Here is a 20,072-nt window from a genome sequence, read left to right as displayed (position 1 = left end):
TTGAAAAATTGCCATTTATTAATTAGGTATAATATCTGTAAATCAAAGCCATTTTTTGTTTTGTTTTTGTTATATATATATATATTAGTTAATAATAATAATTTAATGTTTACGTTATAATAAAGCGGAAATGATTCTATTAATGTCTATGAATGGATAAAAGGAAGCCCGATTTTTGCGTCATGTCATGGCTGGCATGAAGCTTGATCTTGATTACTTTTCTTACGAAAGAGAGCTTGGTTTCTTTGAAAGTAGTAGTTTCTGTCAGATATGTTTTTTATTCGCATGTCGGCATGCTTTACCCTGTGAAGTCGTTGGTTAAAGAAATATAATATTTATTGTGATAAAGTGATGATGTTTTTCACTTAGAGGGGTAAAACTTATTCGTCAAAACAAAATGAACGACGGGGATTGGATATGTAGCGATCCCAATTGTGGAAATATTAACTTTGCACGGCGGCTAACTTGCTATCGTTGCAATAAAGAAAAACCAAATAGTGGAAAACCATCTACCAAAAAACTTGGGACGGAAATAGGAAAATCGGCTGCGGAAAAATCACGCGGTCTATTTAATGCCGACGACTGGCAGTGCAATAAGTGCGCGAATGTAAATTGGGCAAGACGTCAGACTTGCAATGTTTGCAATGCACCAAAGTTTGGAGAGGTCTTATATTTATATAAATTTGCTCAGTTTTATTGAAGGGAATTAATTATTAATCCAAACAAAATATTAATATTTTAGGTGGAAGCTCGCACTGGATACGGTGGAGGTTACAACGAGCGCGGTGTTGTAGAGTACCGGAGACGAGAATCATCATCATCTGATGAATATGATGAGTTTGGGAGAAAGAAACGCAAACGGAAGACAGATGATGACAAGGTATGCTATCCATTCTCATTTTTCCGTATTTTCGCTTAAGACGAGACTGTTTATGCATATGGTGTATAAAAGACATGGTTAAATTATGCTAAAGTATGGCAGTAAAGGATTTGAAGCTAAGAAGATATATGTTATGATTGTTACTGCTAAGTGAAATAAGTTTTGAAGCACATAATTACTAAAGTGGAGATAATTTTTCCCTGCCTTCAGGTTGGCATCACTGAAGGTCCTGAAAACAAAAAGTTGCCACCAACAATGCTGCAGAGGGATACAAAAATGGGGCCATTTTTGCCTGTGCCAGCTCCAAATGTAACTTTGCAAAATAAAAGAGACCCTGAAAAAGTTAACGGCAGTCTCAGTGATGGTTCTGTGTGTGAACTACCAAAAGTAAATAAAATAGTGTTTAGGAGAAATCAAATGAATTACAAACAAGATCATGCTACACCTTATAGTAGAACAAATGGTGTTCAGCGCAAGCGTTTTACTAGTGTAGGTGATAAAGATCAGACGGGATCTTCAGGCTATGAAACTGGTTCTAAGAAGGGTAAGAATGACTCTCCAAATCCAAAAATGTATAATCCAGTAATGGAAAATAGAGTTTCCTCCACCAACAATGATGTTGTTTATAAATTTACTGGATCTACACCTGCCGAAGACTTTGAGGTTACTTACACGGTAGAAGAGAGAGTGAGAGCAGCTGCATTTGCTATAGTTTATAATAACTGCAAAATAAGTACTGACAAATTTGAATCCTTATATGACAAACCGGCTCCAGATTTCAAAACAATATTTGCATGGAGGCAGAGACTTTTATCTACAGGATGTTTAGTTGATTCTCATTTGGATCTACAGAAAAAGGAGGTTGATAAGTCTCAAATATCCAAATCTGTAAGGAAAAAAATTGTCCAAAAATTGCCTAATCCAGATGAAATTGCTATAATATCTGACTCCGATGACTGTTTACAAAATTCTGAGGTTAGTCAAGTAGTTTTTCCACTAAGGCAAAAGAGTATTAGTGCTGAAACTTTACTGCTTCCCGGGGCTGACAGTGAAATCAGAAGAACTGCTGGTTCTGTCAGCACTTTAGATGGCAGAGGATCTCAAGGGAGAAGTCATTCAGCATCTACTCATCATAGAACGAGGTCTAGTTCTTGTGATAGCCAAGAATCAAATTATCCCAACTCTGATATAGAAACCTCTAATAAGAATTTTATGAAGAATAAATCTTTAAAGTCTACTCGGCAATCACTTCCAAACTCAGATTCAGAATCAGTGTCGTACAATAGTGACGACGTAGATTTTAGGTCAAGAGTTTTTGGTGATATGGTAAAAGTAAGACGAAAACAAAAAAAACATTCCAGTCCAGCTGCCCAAGCTAAATACGTTCCTGATGAAACAAGCCCATTCCAAGGATATAGTACAGTCAAGTCAATGGAGCAATCACCATTGGCGACAGGAAATATTTACACTTCTAACTTACATAACATGGCTGTTAGCCAAAAGGTTCAAGATAATAGTGCTTTTGACACTGATGCATACTCTAGTGAGTACGTGCCTACTAGACTAGGAGCTACGGCTAAGAAAAATTATCAAGATTTCAAAAATAATGTGAAGAAAAAAGGATTCTGGGCCAAAGGCAATAGCAGTAGTTTCCCAAAACAACAATCAACTTCATGTACCAAAATTCCACAGAAACCAATTGAAAATAATTATTTCCCTGAAGAACCAGCTTTCGTTACAGTTCAGTCTCCAGTATTATTGAGTAAGGTCGAAGATTTTACTAAAGATGAATTTGAAAGCTGTGTTTCAGTGGATCAGTACTTGCCATTTGATAAGCCTTTAGAACCGTTAGATATGAAGTCGCCTGAAAACACGTCTCGTATTTTCGATCTAGTACAATCAAATGCTGTGAATAAAAATAGAAGTATTATGGATATTTTTGATAGCAACGAACAGAATCAAGAGTGTCCTGATAGGGCAAATGAGTTAGAGGAGAAATTTGACTGTGCCCGGAAAATGTATGAGACGGAATGGGATATGGATGACGATGCTCTTTACAAGAACACTGACACCCTTGATATTCCTCTGCCTAGCAAACGGTCACCATCACCGCAGAATATAAATTGTAACAGAGCCAAGAGTCCCATCACAAATATGCTGTATGCGACCAGCCCAGATGTTCCAAAAAATAACAAAACGTCTCAATTACTAAACGTAGACCTTATTAAAGACAAACGCGACATGCTATTCGGATTATTATTAAATGAAAGTCATGAAAAACCATGTAACATGTCAAAAAATAGTAATATAATCATTGAAGGTCAAAATCATTTACGCGAGAATCCTCAAGCTCAAAGTCATATTCCCATAAAATCCCTTAATTTCAGTCATACACCAGACCCAATTCCGTCGTCGTTAACTGACGAAATAAGGAGTATGTCGGGGGAATCTAAAAGTAAAGCGCCCAGTAAACCAAAAACTATAAGCCCTTCCAAGAAGGTTCACGTTTTAGAATCTATCACGATAAAAGCTAATAATCATTTAGAGCTCACCAATATACCTGGGAAAGTAGAGCAGAAGCCTACAGAGAGCAACATAAACAATACTCCCAATATGTCTCCAAAATTACAAACACCACAAACTCAAGCTCCTATCCAGAATGTAGAACTATCTGCTAGCCATAATCCGCAGAAACAATGCAATGAAATAGATCTCTCTAATCTATTGTCCAGTATAAACACCAACACACTTCTTCTGGCTCTTCAGAATTTACAGCAACTATCGCAAACCGGCGCTGTCAAAGAAACTAGTTCTAGTCATGATAACGAAAATCAAGCGAATCAGAAAGAAGCGGTGGAAACTATAAACTTAACAAACGATGAAGATTGGGAAAAGGAATCGAATCAGGACGAGAGTATAGAAAGAGAATTGGAGAAACTCGATGGTAACACAGGAGGTACGCCTTTCCTAAGCGACATCTTCGACCCGGGGCCAGTGGTGATGCCGTCCAACGTTAACAAATTGAATATTAATCTAAAGAAAGACGACGCTAAAAAGTCACAAACTAATTTAAATGAAAACGCGCCCGTGATAGGAAACTTTAAAAGCTTCGCCCTCCCCAAGCCTATAATGTTAAATAGATTAAAACTGACAAGCAAACAGACGGAAAAGACTGCCAATAGAATTGACGGGAAAAGAGTTAAGAGACGGAAGAAGGTTTGTATACTTGGAATATAAATATGTATAAAGGTATATTAATAGATAATCTGTCACAGAACAGATCTCTTTAATGGTAATACATTTATAATGACTGTTTGAATTGTAAATGAGGATATTTTATATCACAGTTTGGTTTTAAATTATCCGTATGAAATGGGAACAATTTTAACATTGATTCTAACATATTTGTATATGTGTAAAATATATTAATGATTATCAAAATTATTTTTTTTATATCCGACACAGCTGGGATGGAAGTGTTTATCGATTTCACTGAACCATGGCAATGTCATTTATTCCAGAAGCAGTCATCATCTCAAGATGGCGGTGACGGAGCCGATGAAGAGGAGGAGTCTGGAGACGAGGCGGATCTTTCTAAGTATGATCTTTGGGGAAGCGATGAGGAAAAGGGCACCTCGTCTAAACAGGGTTAGCCATGATGCTTTGAATATCATCAATTAATCTATTATAAATATATATAACTGAATAAAAATTTGAGTGTTGTTAGTGGTATTATAGTAATGCGTTTGTAATAAAAAAAACGTCAAAAACACCAGAATAACTTTTGATAACGAGATCTAAGATTTTCGCGAGTATTCATTTAAATGAAACTAGTATTATTCGGATTTACTACGCGGATTTTATTATTTAAAAACTACATAATCCCGACGTTTCGGTTACTTTGCAGCAACCGTGGTCACGGGCAGACGAGGTGTGACCGTGACCACGGTTGCTGCAAAGTAACCGAAACGTCGGGATTATGTAGTTTTTAAATAATAAAATCCGCGTAGTAAATCCGAATAATACTAGTTTCATTTAAACTTTTGATAACATTTTTTGTTTGTCTGTCTATTTATTCTGGTAAATTCCGAAACCCTGGACTGTGTTTAAGAGGCTTTAATGGCACAAAGTTTGTGTGATACATTCTTTGGCTACTTCTGTTATAGAAACTTTGTAGTTTTTTCAATTAATTGTTGGCCTATCTCCTAAAAGAATCGTTAATTCCCATTCTAAAACACATTTAAAATTTCTAGATAATGAAAATCAAAAAGAAGATACAAATTCTAAAGAGGATAATTTGAGTGCATTAGAGAAAAATGGAAAAGCAGAGACGAAGAGTAAAAAAAGGTAATTAATGGAATGGGCATTAATTGTTTGAAATGTAACAAGATAAAATAAAAATGTTTTATCATTCCAGATCCAGAAGTTCATCATCATCGTCCAGCTCTTCATCAAGCTCCAGTTCTAGTCACAGTTCTTCACAAGCACCTAAAAATAGGTATGTTCTCTAAGACGGGATTGATGCCATTATATTATTTTGGTTGGTGACTTTGGTTGTCATTAAGTCAAGTTAGTGTGGTCAGGTTTGACTAATCAGTCAGTATAAAATATATATGGTGTAATGTTTATAATTCCAGATTCGATGACTTCAATCTGAACAGCGAGCGTGAGTCTCAGACGGGTTCACCTCGAGGTCGGAAGTCTAGGACGAGGTCAAGGTCACCACGAGTGAGGCGCCGGTCGAGGGACGCTCGATCAGTGGGAGACAGGTGAGAGGCTAGTTAACTAATTTCAACTATTCCGAGACGGGTAGTGAGGTGATAATGGCTCTGAGAGAAAAAAATATAGTGGTTTTTATATTTACAGTCATTAAACGATATATGTCATATAATTATGCTTTTAGCAATAAAGCAATGTTCGGCTCGCTCAGGATTTAAAATTAGATAACAAAATATGTTCGATAATTTGTTTTTATTCCACGGCATTTATTTTATTTCACAGACGTCTGCTAATGAAAGTAGTACGTAAAAGAAGAGAACATAACGATACATGATCATTCCTTTGCAGAAGTTACGACAAAGAAAAATCTAGAGAAAGAGATCGTCGGGAGCGATCGCGCGGGTCCCGCGAGAGGAAGGAACGCCGATACAGCCGAGAAGGAACGACGCATTACGGCGCTAGGGGGCGACACCGTTAACAACACGATCATGACATACCCCACTTCACTTCACACGTGTACTTCACATCATAGTGATAAACTCGTTCAATGTTAAGTGAAGTGTTTGTCGTAGTATTAATGAAGCAAGACACGTCGACCATATACTTAATGTACGCATTTCATTTTTGAATCCAATTCCGTTGCAATACTTATAGGACTGTTATTCTAGATTAATTGTCTATGCCTGTAAGCAGCCAAATGTTTATATTGTCTATGGACACAATAGAAAATAAATATCAAGAGTTTGAAGCAGTTTAATTAGTTGTTACTATTCACTAGCATAAATGAACTTAATGTTTTGTACATTTGCATATTATATTGCAGTTGCGGCAGCATTAGAATTAAAATATCATCACTGGAGATAATCAAAATCATAGTTGGATGCATTTGTGATTTCATTTTGTAAATATTAGATAGCGTTTAGTTAAAATAGCTCTAAATAGTACTATAAGTTAATATAATACGGTTCATTTTCCTTTGTCACGTAATGATGGAAAGGACGGTTGTTTTTCTAGTGGCATGTTCTCATGTATACAGTGGTAATTGATTTACCAATAAAATCGAATTATACTAACGGGAATTTTATTTTTATCACGTTATAAAAATATGAAATTTAATACAGAAATAGATTCTATATCAGGAAGAAATCTGTCATTTTGCCGGTGGAGCTGTAAAAAGAAAAGATGGTGTAAGGATAACTATGTAATACAGAATAATGTATAGTTTATTAATAATGTTATCTAACCTCCTTCCAAGCAACGACACTCCGGCTGTAAGAATAAAACAAATGTCAAAAATAAATATTTAAAAAAGTATATCAAAAAATTATTTCATTTGTTACCGCCGCCAAAAGAACCGGTTTCGTCGGGGTCTTCGGTGATTCAGTCTTCTTTGGATGTTTCGGAGTGCAAGTCGTTTCGACAGCGCCACCTACATTTGAGAAAGATATTAGCATCCAAAATTTATCTGTATTACTCGTATAATATTACTATAACTGACCCGGGCCCACATTGGCTGCTTCATTTTGGACGACCTTGTACAACTGAAAAAATAACTTTTCGTTTAGAAATATATCAAATTGTACTGGTAAGTCAAGAGCAAGAGGGATGATGTATAAGCACACTGTTTAAAAGGAGGCCATAAAAGTACTGTACAGCAATAAAGTATTATTATAATATAAGCATTGGGGTAAACGGTAATTCTTTACCCTTGTATATTGAACTACAGAGTAATTTATCATCTAGTGAAGCAATAAATCTTTATTTTTATTACGTAAACATTAGGGTGACTTGTTACCCTTCTTAATTGAATACTGGAACTGGTATTGGGGTAATTTATCATAATTAAATAAACATTGGGTGAGTATTACCCTTCCATCGTCACCCGCCGCCAGTCCTGAAGACAGCGGCACTACGTCGGGACCCCATTGCTTTACAAAATGACCAGCTCGTGCCACGCGCTGAGCCGCCGTCGTCATAGTATGAGACCCACCACAGTAACGATTACAGATATGTTTGCCCGTATCCGACCTTATAGAGATATTGGGAATTTTCAATAATCAATCTATCATATTATTATATTAACGTCGGCTATTGATTGTGGAACATGCAATTCCCAGTTTGTAGTTACCCTAATTCGAAAACCGTTACGAGGGTAGGCAATATATTTATAAATATACAATTTACGAAACATATTTTGAGGTGTCACTAAGATTTCAGGCGTTGTCCAACACTATTAAGTTGAGCGTAATGTTCTAGAATCTAGATTTATTAGTCAAAATGTCTTTACGCCACGCCATTATAATGACTACAACGTATTAATAATACCTAAATGTGTCTAAATGTTTAAGATTACGGCATATGTAATAAGGCTTGATAGATGTAATTTAGATTCTGATTGTTCCTGGCAACCAATGACGCGCTCCAGTCAAATCTAAAGTTAACATAGTGAAAGTGTAAGTTCCCAACATCACCTCGCTTTCTGCGGCTGTTTCTGTTGATTCATTTGTTTGTCGATAGTCTCCCAGTCGTGCAAGTTCCGTTGCGGTAAGTTAGTCGCCTGTGTTTTACGTATCGCGTCTGGTAAATTAAATCAAAATATTAACATTATATACAAGAATTACTACTTTCACTACGTAAACTTAGACAACGGCAGTTTTTAACTGATTAGTGAATACCCTACTGTCGATATCTTTGCTGACAGTAAGACCGAAGCAATATCATTTTATTATATGTAATTTTATTATAATTTATTTTATTATATGTAAACTTACCGAGTTCATAACTGAGGTACGGTTTCATGGACATGTGTCCCGGCATCGGACGACTTAAGGGTATCATATTTGGCGGTTCCATCGGCATCACTGCGTTCGCATCACACGAGATACAATTCACCTCCCTTGTAATGAAACGTATTATATATTATATGTTTTATAATATAACTAAGTCTAAACTTAAATTGGACGTTTAAATCATGTCGATGTTTAGCGTAAAAACTTTCGTTATTACGCTTCACTCTAGACTAGTTTTTATCATACGATTCTATCCCATGATTTTTAATGAAAAACTTGACCCTCTTGATGTTTATGTAAAAGATAAAACTAATGTTTAATGTACTGTAATACTTATCTGACCCAGTTGTACCACCTATTATGTGTGCAGACGGATTTCTCATATGTTTTACTGATATTTTATAATATTTTTTTTAAAGAAAAGAATACTAGTGTTCTATTGTTATTAGTAAGGTATTGTTAAAATGTATTTTCTACTCTTTCAACCTAAAAAGAGTTTGTCTGTTGACAAAAACAGGTTTACGTTACTAAAAATAAAAACTCAGCTATTATTAAGGTCTGTCTAGAAGCAAATATTAATGTACCTAATAAGAAATACATATATTTATAATACTTATTAGCAAGAATTTGCATCTCCATATTGATTATTGATCGTTTAATGACTTTTTAAACATGTCTGATGATAAACCGTCACTGCCTTATTAAATATACTTAATGTTACTATCGTAAACTACTTACAACAGGTATTTTATTGTCATACCTGAGTAAACGTCGTTTGGTGCCAGCCGCTTCTACCTCTCTCCGGAGGGACGCCATCTGTTTAAGATTTTCTTGGAGCTGTTTAAGCTTCGTGTTGAAGAAGTCTTTCACCGGGGAGAGCTCCATCTTATCCAGTTTAGTTTCTATCTCTCTTTGAATGTCGTCCAGGGCTTGTTGCCACAACGCTTCCTATTTATAGTTAGTATAAATTGAATTATGTTACGATGTGTCGCAAACATCACATGCATAATATGTGTATTTCGATATAATAAATATAGTGAAATTATGTTCGTACTGCGAATTGAGGCACTGTATATATGTGATGCATTCATGCATATTTATTTCTATTGAACGTAAAAATTACTCAACCGTTTCCAAGGAAGATTACGATATTGTGGACTATCTATATATCAAAAGAGGGGTATAATTTAAAAGCTATAAAAAAAGTGTTACATATAATAGTGTGGTGTTTTGGTAGGGAAGGAATTAAAATTATTTATTTAAACTAGCCACCTAACTAACTCTAATACGCTTTTCATCGAATTCATTCGATTATTTTTGTGAAATGTAGTAAATAGAAGAATAAGAATAAAACCTTCAGTTTGGTGTTAAAATTCCAAATAACTTATAGGTAGGTAATATAGTAAGGAAAATAATTATGTAACAGCTTGTATCCCATGGAAAGTTCACCCATCCATGGAAAGTTCACCCATCGAGTATCATGTTACAGAAACTAGAAATTAAATTGACAATATCTTAAGACCTGTATGTTCAGTTTGCCGAGTGCGTGTTCAAGTCCTCGTGAGAGATCATCACAGGCCAGTTCGAACTGGTCGTGGGAGACCTTCCTCGCCAGCATCCTGAGGTCGGCCTTGTCGGCCATCGCCTCCACCATGTCCTCTCGATCCAGCTTTATAGTCTTCAGAAGTTCAATCTGTTCTAGAAGTGCCTAAGTGTGACAGAAGATTTTCAGTTAGGATAAAGAAGGAGAGCAATCAATTGTTTCACACACAACGATATCCACGTATACAGAAAATTATTAGGTTCCTGTTTAAAATTTACTTCGAAAATACTGAACGGTTCAACCAAAAAAGATGTCTCACTAAATTCCGTAAAGGTAATCATATCTGAATGTGATATGTGTGTGTTTCCCATGGGAGTGAACAGAGAAGTTATTCACCATAATGGAGTAATAATGGCGCCATTAAACGATGGCTTTCCATCAGCTTACCCTAACTGTTTGCAAATTCAATTGCAACGATTTATTTTAACATACATGAGTACAAACATTGTAACAAAAAATTTTGTAAATCTCAAGTCCCTAATTTGTGTCAACTGAAATATAGGTAACAAAAATACTTTGTCGAAATTGATAATTTCGCTTGTTAGTAAAATTTATGTGCAAAATCTTCTAAATCAGCAATAAACTTATAATGATATACTTATAAACTTATAACAAATATCTTTCAAATGATCCAATCTAACATTCATATGATAATTCCTGTCTTCTTTCTCAGCGGCGAGTTCGAGAGCTGTTTCGTGAACTTGTTTCAACTGTTCCTGCATCTCTTGGACGGTTTGGAAGAGTTTTAATAAGCCTGCAATTAAAACTTTGTGTCAGAAAATTTAAGCCGTTCACACAAAGACTATCATGCATAAGTTTATCTTTATTTAAATCAAAAATAATTTTAGAAATAGAAATGAAAAAACCAAAAAGCAATGTCGTCATACAAATACTTTGTTAGCTTTGGAAAGAGACAGAAGTGTAAGTACATACATATTAGTATCTTAGAAATTTTATTAAAGACAAGTTAACGAACTTAAATGTTTTGTATCTACTAGCCTTGCAAATCTTTAACAAGATCTGGTGATAATGTTTCTGATTGCACGCTTCGCAGTTGTCCCACTTCTTTGTGCAGGAAGTCCAATTGATCTTGGAACGAGTTGATCTGGATGATATCATGCAATAACAAGTCAAGAAGTTACTTCCATATTATTATAAATATATAATTAATCAGATTATAGTTTTTGGAGTTGACCTGATCTTGAAGAACTCCATCATTTTTTCCTATATCCTGACAGCAATTGTTTATGCGTTTTTCTAAATCGTTTATTCTCTCCATCAGATTGCCAGTTATTTGTGAGAAAGAACGACGTGGGAAATCAGATTTTCGTCTTCCCGCTGAAGAAAAATAAACAATACTTTTATGATTGCTTAACATAAATTATTTTAAAATCTTTAATAAAATACTAATACTTCGTAAATTAATATAAGAAATATTCTCGCGTCGTCACGATAGGGTTCTAGAAATCATACGTGAAGCGGTTAGTCTTTCGGTAGCCAGAGCGCAAAAGGAAATAACCACAAACGAGCGATCAGTAGGTTGTGTGAGAGAGGGCACTAGGGCTATAAAAACAAATGTCAAGCCTTACTCCATCCTTAAAGCGGCTACGGATTGGACTATAATGATGGATACGTATGAAAAACAATACAAAATCCCCGAGGATATTTGTGCGTCGGCCTCCAGACCAGACATATTTATGTATTCGCGAATCTTAAAGCGCGTTGTGATGATAGAGCTTACGGTTCCTTGGGAAACCAACATCCCCAAAGACCATACCATCAAGGTCAACAAATATTACGAGCTCACAAACGAACTCACTCGAAATAGGTTCGTCGTGGATTTATACGCGGTAGAAGTGGGAGCGAGAGGTATAACGGCTAAATCTCTCTACAACCTGCTAAAAGACTTGGGCCTGTCCAGAACTCACATCAATTCGGTCTTGGAACGTACTTCGAAGGCAGCCCTAGTAGGTTCTTTTCAAATATGGTTAGGTAGGGAGAGGAGCTTGGACAGTGGAGGTGAGCGTTTAACGCGCGTTATTTAGGGGCCCCTTAAACCTACACCTGGGTCGCAAGTCCCAAGCACTGTTGAAGCTCCACTCCCTGCAACGCAATGGACCCGGCACCCGCACGGTGAATCCATTGAATGCTAAGAGGTTTCGTCTCATTTATATTACTTTTATTTTCATACTAAGATATGTCTATCCGTTACAACTAGATTAACAAAACGAGGTATATTTTTTGATGAGTACTGAAAGACATTGTGTTTTTTTATTAATATTCCTATGTATTATCCTACAGTTCTTGGTTTACCTATAGACGGTGCTGATTTTGGTGCTAGTGGTGGGGCTGGTTCGGTAGTAGAGACCACGGTCGTTGGAGGAGGAGTAGAAGGAGGAGGAGGAACCGGCTCTTCTATAGAAATAGATATTAAAACAGTATTAAGCATAATTTTGTTTTTTTTTTTTAATTCATCAATTATTACAATTGTTATATACTTTTACAGTGACGGATAACTTCTTAAACAAAAGGAAACTAATGCTATCCTCACATTTGTTTGATATAACCCGGATCGTATTTCATATTCTTAAAACCTATATATATTTATCATAAGAATATATACCTCCTCAATAATAAACTAACTAATGTGATAGTGATTTTCTCTGAGAATAAATGAAATATTAAATGTAAACTTTAATATTTTAAAATAGGTAATATCTACCGCCCAGTCCTGCTTGCATGTCGGCCATCGCGCTGTACAGAGTGTTAGAGACGTTGTCGAGGTCCATACGGATTCGTTCTAAATGAGCCTGGAGCTGCTTTAGGTCATCCTTGGTGGCTAATGTATCAAAGGATGGCTGGGGACCGCCCACCATAGACGGTGCAGCCGTCGGTGGAGCTGTAGATGGCGGGGCAATTGATGAGGGGGCAGCAGTTGGTGGAGCTACTGTGGATACCACTGGCGCTGGTGGCGGTGCTATCGAAACCCTCGGTGGTGGAGCCATTGTTGATGGTCTGGTTGATGAAAGGCAATTATAAGTGTAATAATAGAAACTCTGTGTTACAAGTACAAAACTACAATGAAGTTCGTTAATGCATAAATATCGTCATGAATCAATTTGTTGATTGAATTAATTAAGTGCTGTTTGTTTTTTATTTTATTATGGACTAAATTCTTACGCTGCAGACGGCGACGCATCAATTCGCTCCTGAAGCCCAGCGTTTTCGGATATGATATCCTGAACGAGCGAGCTCAGTTTAGCGAGACCAGCCTCGGCTGCTTCCAAGCGAGAGGATACGTTCAGTGACGTCCACATGTCTGTGATGGCTTTGAGATTTGTTTGGGATCTGAAGTACAGTTTTTGAAATACCGTGATTATTTGGTTATTTTAATAGTTATTTCGTTGTTGGTAGTAACAAGTAATTATAAACAAAATAATGAAAATTCTCGGATTTCAAGAATCGACACTACTAAAAACTCTAGTACAATTAGTAAAAATTTTTTTAAATTGGTAAGAAAATAATTAGAAGTAAAAGTTTTTTTTACTGGAAAAAGTAGAAAAAAGAATTGTTAATGGTGATTGCCTTTTTAAAACAATTAATTCAAAATTTCCAAGAAAAGCAAGTTTACAAAGATCTCCTTTTACTAAATTTCATTTTTAGGTTTTCGATATACATATTTTGAAGTATCGTAATTTTTCACCTAACTTCCTCCAATATTTCCTCATTCTTAGGCATACTTCCATACACACGATCCTTAAGGTCGTTCACAGTGTTCTCCAGAATATTGAACTTGCTGGTAGTGACGAGGGAAAGCTTCTCAGCAGCAAGGTCCTGGGGCATCGCGGCTGGCAGGGGTGGAGACGGACCTCGAGTGGGACTACGACTAGTTTGGGTCACAGCTGTTAGAAATTTGTATAGAAAGTCCAATGAAAAAAAAAACGGATTTACATTTTTTTTAACACAAGACATATGTATATACTTACTCGGCCTACTTGTTTCTGATTTTCTTTTTCGCTCCACTGAAATTAATATATTTTTTTATTAAACTCTGGAAAATGTTTTATATTTTATTTACGGATATATTTACTCACCGACCAATATTGTATCTGTCACACTCGATGTACGGCCTGAAAATATTATTATTTTATTAATGTATTTTATTGAAAATGTGATAAAACTTTAGTATATGTTTCCATAAAACAATCAAAATACTCACTAAGCTCTGTCTTTTTCTCTTTAGGTACCTGAAATATTTCAAATATTTCTTCAGAGTTCGAAGTTATGAAATAAAATCAAGTTAACGTTTTGCGCAACAAAACCTTATCATCTGCTTCCACAGTGTATTCGCTGATAGAAATAGTATGGACATTCTCCCGTCCTACTGGCAGCATGGCCACGCTGCCTCTTAACTCAACATTTTTACCCAGCACTTTCAATTGTTGAGCCAAACAGTGTAGAATAGTTTGCAGCATGCCAAAATCCACAACACCCACCTTTAATTAACCATATCTCAAAGTAATCCATGATAAAAAGTATTTTTTATTTAATATAATTGAACAAACCTCTGGTGTTCCGATCGCCAGGTCTATCATGTCGCTGATGTTTAATAAAACAGCTGGGTTTACGTCAGTTTCTTTAAAAAGAATTTTAGATCATCAATAAATAAATAAATGGTTGGCCGATAAATTATTGATAAACTACACAAACAAATTCGGTAACTGGACACAGCAGGTACATGCATCGGTTTCTCAGCCTAGTGTATGCAGAAGCTAGCCATCACTCATGGGAGTCTGGCCAGCGTTTGGGGTTTACGGTGCTGTTATTGTGGTTTATGACTAGGAGGAGTTCTGCAAAGACACTCATCTACATGTCTCTTTGCGACATATGACCTTAAAATAACTGAGATCGCCTATCGTCGGATGTGTTTGCAAAGTGGAAAGGACTTGTGACTTAATGTGCAAGATTTACGTGGTGTTAGAATTCAGTCGCCCTGGAGTATCTCCGGACAGACGCTATATAGAATATCATCCTTGTAAAAATTTCTAAGAAGCCGATATTGTTTACTGAAACAGGGAATCTTGTACATCGATGTACAAGAGACATACACAGCCCGCATCATTAACAGGATATCAAGTTTGTCATCCCGAATAGTGATATCAAAAGACGTCATAACTACTTTTTATCAATAGATTAATACGAATATGCCAATTAAACTCTGATATCATGAAATACAAATGATTTTATTCCTAAATGTAGCTGACATTTACATTAAAGCAGGAATTTGATATTACTTTTAGGAGAACGAGCAACAAATGTCTTTACGTCAGCGCAGTCTTAAAATTGTCCAATTTATAATACTAGTAGGATTTACATTATACACTGAAAACTCGAAACAGGCCGTCCTCACTTACCAGCCATTTTTCTGATTTAAGAATCACTTAGTAGTTTGCAAAAATATATTAAATACAAACTAAAATAAATCAAAAATAATCAAACATATTTTATAAAACATAGATAAACATTTTTTGATATTATAACGAAATTTGATTAAAAGACAATTTTTTTATTTATAAACAGACGGTCTAAAAAGAGGTTGAATTAATAAAAAAAAGTATCTTGCATTTTAGGCAAAGGCCGGTAAGTACCCATCTTCAAATAAAGTCCATTAAAGGAGTTTGCGTTAATAAAACATGTATGTAGGTATAGAAACCAAACAGGATGTTTAAAAGCAGGTGGTCTTGAAATCTTCGGGTGGTCGAGATTTTAGTCTTGGCAAGTTTACAAACTTAGAGCCTTATTTTTAGTTTATGTACGATACAACGTTTTACTGCGATTTACTATTTGAAATGGGAACGAATTTGCATTAAAGTGATTTTTATAAATAGTTTTACATAAGAAAACAACGAAGTCAAAACTTTGAATAGGTACATTAATATATTTGATAAGTCAAAGAATATATTTTATTACAGTAGTAGTACAGTACAGTAGTAGTAGTATGTGTGTACAACCAAAGCTTTTATTTTCTTATAAAAAAAAATCTTTAACGTCAAAATCACCAGGATTTTAATATCGTTAAATAAACTCTACGTCATAAAGAGATTTATATTCTTTCAGAAAGGGTTTATATTCTTAATGTCTAAGGAGATTATGATTCAGCTTTAATAAAATAAAAAAGGACTGAGTTTATGTTTTACATACATATATTTAAAAACTTTTATATCATTTAAGGTCTTTAATAAAAACAAACGCTAATAATTATTCGTATATTATTTTCAATGATGTCAGCTGTTTAGTAATAGGTTATTAATATGGAAGTGACGCGTGCGGAGAATCACACAACACCATGGAAATAACCATGAACTCATATAAATAGCAAAAATATATCCAAAGTTATTAAAAGATGTAATACATTAAAACACCGTCTATAAATAATTTTTTTATTTATCAAATATGTCACCATCATTTTAACACTAGATTACTCACTATGTAAGGATCAAAACTATAATATACTTTATATTATAGTTTTGATCCTTACATTTAGAACATAAGGAGATATTTCTCGCTTAATATATTTTTAATTCAGTTTTATCACAAACATATACAAATTTCGTTACACAGTTCTCTATAAAAATAAAATAATAAAAAATATTATTTTGTTAATATCTATCAGCTTACAAGGAGTATGCATATGTAACAAAAATACTGAAAACATCATTTTTACAAAAAATAATAGGTATTATAAAAGATAATTATTAATTAGTAATCAAAAATTTAAAACCATCAGTGCTTACGTCAAAGTGTACTAAAACCAGTACTCAGTAGGTACCTACCGTAAGTTAACACTACCAAAAGTTTTTACTGTCAAACTTCCTACGCGCCCTTTTCAATTATCATTTCAATTTCAATTTTAAATTTATCATTCAGTTCAAATCACTGCAATATACAGTGCCAACGCAGGTTTATGAATAAAATTTGAAACGCTCCGTTTTGTAATAAGGGTACCCATCAAATGGATTAAATAGCGAATTTATTTTGAAAAAAAAAAAAACAATTTTGGACCTTGAGTGTAGAAATAAAACCTTTGGTCATAATAATATCATTTGTTATATTGTCTTTGTAGTCATTAAGATTATTGTAACTCATATAGAACAACAATTGTGCTTCAATTTATTGTGTTGCCATTAGAAATGTTTAAAAATTCCTGTAAAGCGATCTTTTGTACAGACAGTTTTATTATAGACGTGTTGCAACAAAATAAACAAAACTTAAATGTAGAAATAAACCTGAAGTTGTTAATTTGTATATGAAAAAAATGAAATAAAAATTATTATGATTATTACGGAACTGAAAAATCTTGTATGAAGAGAAATGTAACACAGTAGGAAGACTTATAATAAATGAAAAAATCAATAAACCAGCGGTTATAAAAAAGGGTGAAATTTAAATGAACACAATTTATTCGTTTTGCCCATTAGTAAGTTCTTTTGATCGCTCATAAATATATAATTTTAATTTTGAAATTTTAAAATTACTATTAGATTAGATTTTGGTAATATTTATCTTCTTTTATTTCGCTATAAATGTGATGTCAATTAGATGAAATAAATCGTTAATATTTAAGCAGTACTTATTGAGGTTTTGTCATTATAACCTGCTGTCATTCTATAGTTGCCAGTCTTAAATTACATATTTAAGTTTTTTGTGTTCACAGTTGTCATCAAGCTTAGTATTTGACAGAATTTCATTCTTACATTTGCACGCTTAACGACTTATCGTATGTCCTATTCACAATGCTTGAGAAACTCTCTAAATAGAATCTTAAAGAAGAGTTATCGATAACACCATACTTTTTTTGACTCAAAATTATCCCTAAAACTGTTTCTTTACTGAGTTGATCGTAAACAAAACACTTATACTGCTGACCCAAGACGTTTACTTCAAGTGAGTATAAAGTCCACAACGTAATCGCTGGAGTTTTAAAAAGAAATGAAAAATACGATGAATTACCAGATTCTAGTATATATATATATATATATACATATATATATGTATATAAATTTTACTGCTATATATATGTGTATATATATAGATAGCAGTAAAATTTATCTTTCAGAAATAAGCCCAAATCTTTGTTAGAATATCTAGCCTACAGCAAAATTGATTCGAAGTAGCTTTCGCACAATAGTATTTATAATTTTACTTCTAATTCTCCGAATAAAGGGAGAGAAATAAATTATACACAAACACCTTCTTTACGGGTAACAATGCTATAGGATTCCTAGTCACAGTGATCAAGTATAAGTCTGAATTATTCGTTCCAATCTCCAGCATCACCTATACTCTCCGACCTCGACTTCGCTGCAGTTAGAGAGAAGGGCCCATACCGAGTTTTGATATAGGCCCCTCAAACAACTTTTGATACGGGGTAAAGGGCAATTTCAACCCTGTTCATATAATAATAGAGATAAAAACTAAAGATTATGTTTAAAATTATTATAAGTCGGAGCAGTGTTATCTACATTAAAAAAAAAAGTTTTTCACTTTCGTCAGTGATGATTTATAAAATCGTAATATCGTAGTGCGATAGTGAAAATTGAATTCTTCATTTGATGATCAGTTATACACGGCGAATAAGTGTGAACATCGACAAAATTTAAATGTTACTTACGTATTATAATGACGCTTGATTTAAATGTAGATTGAAAATGATTCGTATGAAGTCATGTTGGAACTAAAACTATGACTGCGAATGCCCGACAGGCAATAGCTGCCATTAAACCTGTTAACCGCTATGAAATGAGGATGCCGATGAAGGTAACTCATTATGACTGAATCCACAGAATCTAATAACGTGAAAGTAGACGATAAAAAAAAAAAACAGCGATAGTGTCGTATTTTTATTCATCAAGATACTTTTTTTAATTCGATTTGCTGTTAGATCGTTTAGTGTTTTTTTTAGATCTTCTGACTTTTTATATATTCTTCAAGTCTACTTAAAAATATTTAGTGTTTAGCATGTTCAGCAGTATTTTAAACCACAAAACACCTATGCGCTAAGTGCTTTGCTGTGTCTCGCTTCTTAAATCCTCTCAGGACTTAGAAAGAGAAAACAATGCTGCAGCCTCTGTTGTATGTATACATATATATATAAATATAAAATATATTAAAATATGCAAATGTCATTACACTTTTGATTTTACTACTCTTCTAATATAAAATTGATGTCAAAACATTAGAAAAAAGGAATGGAACATTTCTCATATAAAACAAATCACAGTATTCATACTGGACCTATATTGGCTGTTTCTAAAACATTTGTTCTAATATTTATTACGTATTTGTTGTAATTGTTAGTTTGTATTTTGTATTGTTAGTTTATGTTGTTATTGTATTGTTAGCTTATGTAAGTATACCGTAACATAAAGATTGGTTATTATATTAAATATGTCCTATATTGTTTATATTTTAATGTTCATATATATATGTATATGAACATTAAAATAAAAAATGTAACATTCAAAAATAAATATTTTGTCATCTGTGAGTTGTAGAGGATGTTGGTATAATAACTTTGCGAACATAACCTACGAGTGTATTTTCTATATTTGGGGGATAATCCCGTTGTATCAGAAGAGCCAGAAGTCGCTCCAACAGCACAATGGGGTTAGTAAACATGCCGAGAAGTTTCTTTACTTTGTATACATAAATATTGACGTAGGATGTTCACCGAGATAAACCACAGCAGCGGCTAAATTGAATCAAATATGCATGGAAACTAGTCGTATTGTAGATTACAGGTGGGCTTATAACAAATTTGTTTATAACGTTAGTAAACGTCAGTAGGAGAACGATCGGACCTGTGGAGATCGTTCACACGGAGTTATTTACAAACTGAATGATAGATAATGTACCCAAATTACGGCTTCGCGTGCAAACTGGTACGGTATAGCCGAGGCGAGGTGAGAGAGAGACTTAAACTGGCCCAGCAGCCCTTCGGATGTGAATGTGAAGCATCTCTTACAGTTGTGTTTAGTTCGGTTCGAGTTTCGGCGAAATGTGTACCTTATTTTTTTAACCG

General features: G+C 34.3%; 2 protein-coding genes across 4 annotated transcripts; one reads left to right on the top strand and one right to left on the bottom strand.

Annotated features, from left to right (window-relative positions):
• The first annotated feature begins 165 nt into the window (after nt 1–165).
• Nucleotides 166–6,672, top strand: LOC116770356 (GATA zinc finger domain-containing protein 7). The gene is made up of 8 exons (XM_061526677.1): nt 166–664; nt 743–880; nt 1,091–4,096; nt 4,402–4,528; nt 5,134–5,227; nt 5,298–5,378; nt 5,518–5,649; nt 5,948–6,672. The coding sequence occupies exons 1-8, from the start codon at nt 398–400 to the stop codon at nt 6,075–6,077; spliced, it is 3,975 nt and encodes a 1,324-aa protein (XP_061382661.1). The 5' UTR covers nt 166–397; the 3' UTR covers nt 6,078–6,672.
• On the bottom strand, nt 6,216–15,557 carry LOC116774765 (uncharacterized). Of its 3 annotated transcripts, XM_061526679.1 has the most exons (23): nt 15,406–15,557; nt 14,702–14,841; nt 14,557–14,627; nt 14,314–14,487; nt 14,211–14,238; nt 14,086–14,121; nt 13,978–14,013; nt 13,695–13,893; nt 13,172–13,339; nt 12,714–13,006; nt 12,305–12,406; nt 11,187–11,329; nt 10,991–11,096; nt 10,633–10,745; nt 9,911–10,096; nt 9,149–9,336; nt 8,371–8,495; nt 8,071–8,176; nt 7,468–7,627; nt 7,098–7,140; nt 6,940–7,028; nt 6,844–6,868; nt 6,216–6,766 (listed from the first exon to the last, which is right to left on the bottom strand). In XM_061526679.1, exons 3-23 carry the CDS (start codon nt 14,584–14,586, stop codon nt 6,750–6,752), a joined length of 2,367 nt encoding a protein of 788 aa, XP_061382663.1. In that variant the 5' UTR covers nt 14,587–14,627; nt 14,702–14,841; nt 15,406–15,557; the 3' UTR covers nt 6,216–6,749. The 3 variants fall into 3 exon arrangements, with proteins under 3 accessions (XP_061382663.1, XP_061382662.1, XP_061382664.1); XM_061526678.1 differs by lacking the exon at nt 14,702–14,841; XM_061526680.1 differs by lacking the exons at nt 14,211–14,238; nt 14,314–14,487; nt 14,557–14,627; nt 14,702–14,841; nt 15,406–15,557 and having other exon boundaries at nt 13,695–13,877.
• Between the last annotated feature and the right edge of the window lie 4,515 nt (nt 15,558–20,072).

This window comes from Danaus plexippus, assembly GCF_018135715.1.
Source record: "Danaus plexippus chromosome 3 unlocalized genomic scaffold, MEX_DaPlex mxdp_25, whole genome shotgun sequence".
In the NCBI taxonomy this organism is placed as follows: Eukaryota; Metazoa; Arthropoda; class Insecta; order Lepidoptera; family Nymphalidae; genus Danaus; species Danaus plexippus.
The sequence above is the reverse complement of the archived record's forward strand: the minus strand, read 5'-3'. Positions and strand labels throughout refer to the sequence as shown.